General features: G+C 43.6%; 1 protein-coding gene across 1 annotated transcript; it reads left to right on the forward strand.

Moving 5' to 3' along the window:
- The first annotated feature begins 3,275 nt into the window (after positions 1 to 3,275).
- Positions 3,276 to 3,707, forward strand: LOC116904600 (mitochondrial import receptor subunit TOM20 homolog). Its single transcript, XM_032907397.1, has one exon. It carries the CDS (start codon positions 3,276 to 3,278, stop codon positions 3,705 to 3,707), a length of 432 nt encoding a protein of 143 aa, XP_032763288.1.
- The last annotated feature ends 1,353 nt before the right edge of the window (positions 3,708 to 5,060 follow it).

A 5,060-nucleotide genomic window follows, 5' to 3' on the forward strand; every position in this document is an offset into this window, starting at 1 on the left:
TGTAGGTAGCTTTATGTGCTTGTGGTTTTCTCTTTTAGACTTTGTTGTGAAATGCTTAATATCTTGTCTTTTCTTTGGTATAGGTAGGTACCTTTCTTGTATTGGAGTTTTCCTTCTACGATCCTCTCTAGGGCTGGAATGGTAGATAGATACTGTTTGGATTTGGTTTTGTCCTGGAATATTTTGGTTTCTCCATCTATGTTGATTGAGAGTTTTGCTAGGTACAGTACTCTGGGCTGGCATTTGTGTTCTCTTAGTCTGCATGACTTCTGGCTGGGCTCTTCTGGCTTTTATAGTCTCTGTTCAGCAGTCTGGTGTAATTCTGATAGGTTTGTATGTTACTTGGCCCTTTTCCCTTGCAGATTTTAATATTATTTCTTTGTTTTGTGCATTTAGTGTTTTGACTATTATGTGATGAGAGGATTTTCTTTTCTGGTCCCATTTATTTGGTGTTCTGTAGGATTCTTGTACCATTGTGGCCATCTCTTTCTTTAGGTTGAGGAAGTTTTCTTCTATGATTTTGTTGAAGACATTTTCAGGTCCATTCTTCTCTATTCCATTCATTCTTAGATTTGGCCTTTTCATCGTGTCCTGAATTTCCTGGATGTTTTGGGTTAGGAGTATTTTATGTTATGAATTTTCTTTGACCATTGTGTCAATCTCTTCTACAGTATCTTCTACACCTGAGATTTTCTCTTCTATCTCTTGTATTCTGTTGGTGATACTTACATCTGTAGTTCTTGACCTCTTTCCTAGGTTTTCCATTTCCTGGTGTGCCTCCATTTGTGGTTTCTTTATTGTTTCTACTTCCATGTTTAGGTCTCGGACCACTTTATGCAATTCTTTCACCTGTTTGATTGTGATTTCCTGAATTTCTTTAAGGGATCTATTTGTTTCCTCTTTAAGGAACTTAGCTATGGTCTTTAACTCTTCATGAACCTGCAGAGTTAGTGACAGATGATGAATGTTTAGCCAGATAATTACTCTTAGTGTTTTTTAAACATTCTCTGTTGTAAATTTCTTATTCAATTTATGATTTGAATTTATATTTGAACTTCTAGTGAGCTTTCGTAAAAAAAGGGGGGTGCTGGGGATGCTTGGGAAAACCATGTGATCCATTCTCCTAGAAAAGGTACAAAAGACTAGAAATGATTATATTGAGGGGCTTAGAATTTGGTATAAGGCATTGTGGGTAAGGGCATTGCAAGAAGCATCTGGTCAAGAGGGAAAAGGCTCTAGTAATTAATCTCTTATTTAATCCCCTGCTGTTTTACAATGAGGTGCTGAACAATGTGACTGGCCTCAAAGGAGCTCAGGCAGGTCAGCTACAGTAGTAAAGTGACTTAGACTTAAGATAGGTAAATGTTTTATTATTAAACAGCAACCCTAAATATCTCACAAAATCAAGTCTTACCACCATGCCAATGTTCTTCTCCTCTCCACTGCCTCAAGAGAAACCAAGAAAGAAGAGGTGTCCGGCTGGCCCTGGACAGTTTGATTTCTTCATCTTGAAAGAATAGAGAATAAACCCTACTGTTGCTCTCTGGCCCAATCTCCCTGTGTGTGTGTGTGTGTGTGTGTGTGTGTGTGTGTGTGTGTCCATCCTGATCCCCCTAAGTCTATGTTAATATCAGAGACTCCCAGCTCCTTCTCTACATGGAGACCCAGGAAGGTGAGCATCTGCCTGTGCACGGCAAGGCTAAGGGGAGTTTGGTATTTGCCTTCTGGTAGAGATGCTGATAGGTCCACCCACCCTGAGCAGCCCGGACATAAAACTGTATGATTTATTCCTTCACTCCGCAGAGGAGAAAAGCAACAGATTGACATGACTTGAGCAATCATCCTTCCTTCCCCAGGCTGGAGGTCCAACTTAGCCACAAGCCACAGTTACCCTTCTCTGCCTGTTACTTATGTCTGTAGCACAGTCCATGCCAAATTACCCTTCAAACCCAGCTGGCACATGGCCACACGAAGTGCCCTTTGTGCTGGGCAGAATGATGCTCCCCCTTTAAAGAGATCCACATACAAACCCACAGGACCTGGTGATGTGTTATGGCACACAACACAGGACACAACACAGGAGAATGGCAGTTGCAGATGGAATTGTTGCTGTCTGTCAGATGTCCTTCATGTTGGTTGTTTCTGGATTACCCAGATGGGCCAGTGAGTCACAGGAATGCTAAAAGTGGAAGAAGCAGGCAAAGAGATGCCTTAAAAATGGAGAAGTGAAAGCCAAGCAGAGCAAGGCTCTCTGAGAGTTGACGGACTCTATCTGAGAGCCTGGGTGAGGGGTTCTACACGAGAGCCTCCGTTTTGCAGGGAAGGAGCGCTGCAGACTCCTTAATTTTGTTCTGATGAGATCCACGTCAGCCTCTGTCTTAGAACTTCCAGATCACCAGTTTGTCTTGTTCTAGGGTGGGAAGTTCCTGGTAGTTACAGTGCAAAGTGACATGCACACAGCCCACATCTCTTGCTTCTTTCCCTTAGTGTGGTGTCACCAGCACACAGGAGGTTTTCTATATCAAGGGCACTGAAGAATGAAGTGTTAGAGAGGGTAGCTTTCGTGGAGATTTTTGTCTCTCTAGTGGATTCCCCCCCCCCATTAATTAATTTATTTATTCACTTTACATCTCGTTTGCAGCCTCCCCTTTTTCTCTCCCCCCCCTCCGTCCATCCCCCTCCTTCTCCTCTGAGAAGGGGGAGCCCCACCTCTAGAGATAAGAACAAATTGTAATTCTTCCTACCACAACTGGCTGACCTTCAGAATCCCTCCTCAGTTTTTGTTTTTGTTTTTGATACAGGATTTCTTTGTGTATCCCTGGCTGTCCTGGACTCACATTGTAGACCAGGCTGGCCTCTAACTCACATGAGTGCTGCAATTAAAGGTATGTGCCACCACACGGGCTAATCTGTTCTGAATTTATCAGCCTAGCCAATCATACGTTCTCACTGTTCTAAACCACAGGTCCACACTTTCCCCTCAGCCTCCCTCCACCTTCCCCAGTGGCCTCTCATTTTATCACCTATAAAAAGAGCCTATCTGGCCAGGTTGTGGTGATAATGCACACCTTTAATTCCAGCACTGGGAGGCAGGGATGGGCAGAGAAACCTGTCATGAAAAACAGAGAAATAATAAAAAGAGCACGTCTGTCACTTGGCCTTTTCTGACTTAATTGTAGACAAGCGGCCTCGAGTGGCCGGTGTTCTCCGATCCGTGGAGCTAACCGCTGCCAGGCAAGCTGCTGCAGCCCGGCCCATGCACCACTCGAGTGAAGATGGTGGGCCGGAACAGCGCCATCACAGCGAGTATATGCGATGCCCTCTTCATCCGGTACTGCATCTACTTCGACCGCAGAGTGACCCTCAACTTCAAGAACAGGCTTCGAGAACAAAGAAAGAAACAGAAGCTTGCTAAGGAGAGGGCTAGGGTTTCCAAGTTACCTGATTTAAACGATATTGAAGCTGTTCAGAAATTCTTCCTTGAAGAGACACAGCTTGGTGAAGAGTTATTAGCACAAGGTGACTATGAGAAGGGTGTGGAGCATCTGACAAATGCAATGGCTGTATGTGGACAGACTCAGCAGTTGCTGCAAGTGTTACAACCCATTCTTCCACCACCAGTGTTCCAGAAGCTTCTGACCAAGCTTTCAACCATTAGTCAGAGAATTGTCAGTGCTCAGAGCTTGGCTAAAGAGGAGGCGGAATGAGCCAGATATCAACATGACGAAATCTCAGAAAAATAATTTAACAGTTAGCTTGGAAGGTGATCTGCCCTGGGGGAATAAGGGCAATTAATTGTGCTTGTCATGAACTGTCCCACATTGACATGTGCCAAAGTGAATGTGAACTTTGGTAGATCCATTGTCTGTTCTATTTGTTTTCCCAGTGAGAAGTATTTTGATAGAGCTTTTCATTTTCTAAATACATTGAGTTAACCAAAAGATTGTGGATTTTATTTGTTCTTAAGACATGCAATTCGGGGTTGGGGATTTGGCTCAGTGGTAGAGCGCTTGCCTAGGAAGCACAAGGTCCTGGGTTCCGTCCCCAGCCCCTGAAAAAAAAAAAAAAAAAAGACATGCAATTCAGGTTCTGGAGAGATGGCTCAGTAGTTAAGAGCACTGACTGCTCCTCCAGAGGTTCTGAGTTCAAATCCTAGTAACCACATGGTGGCTCACAACCATCTGTAATGAGATCTGATGCCCTCTTCTGCTGTGTCTGAAGACAGCCACAACATGCTTATATATAAAATAAACAAGTATTTTAAAAAAGAAACCTGGAGGGGCTGGAGAGATGGCTCGGCGGTTAAGAGCACTGACTGCTCTTCCAGAGATCCTGAGTTCAAATCCCAGCAACCACATGGTGGCTCACAACCATCTGTAATGAGATCTGATGCCCTCTTCTGCTGTGTCTGAAGACAGCTACAGTGTGCTCATATATATTAAATAAATAAATCTTTAAAAAAAAAAAAAAAAGAAAGAAACCTGGAGGAAAAGACCTACAAAGCAGTTGGGTCCTTGGCGGAAGGGATTTGGCCCTGAGCACCTGTGGATGTGACCTGGTTCATATCGCTAGGGATTAAACCTGTGATCCTGACACCAGACACTGCCCAGGACTCAGAAGAGCTCCACTATAACTCCAAGTCCAGGGGATCTAATGCCCTCTTCTGACCGTAGGTACCAGGCATACTTATGGTGCACATACATGCATGCATGTATACATACAATACATACATACATACATATATACATACATACATGTATCAAAACATTCATTCACATAACGTAAATATTTTGAAAGTTAATGAAAACTAATCTCTGAGCCAGCCCAAGTCCTTAAACTTCCCTTTAAAAGATAAGTGGGACTTGGTAGCTATAAACTCAGATGTAATAAAACACCCCTGTTCTGGCTTCTCCCGATTCTTCCTACAGAAATCATAATCTGAAAAGCAGGGCATGTGAGCTCCCAGTACAATGGAGTCATCCTTCTGCCCACACCAAAGAACCCCACAGTGCTATCTTCTCTCTCCCGCCAGTCCCACCTCTCATTCACTCCTTACTCAT

The sequence above is a fragment of the Rattus rattus genome, chromosome 6 (assembly GCF_011064425.1).
Source record: "Rattus rattus isolate New Zealand chromosome 6, Rrattus_CSIRO_v1, whole genome shotgun sequence".
In the NCBI taxonomy this organism is placed as follows: domain Eukaryota; kingdom Metazoa; phylum Chordata; class Mammalia; order Rodentia; family Muridae; genus Rattus; species Rattus rattus.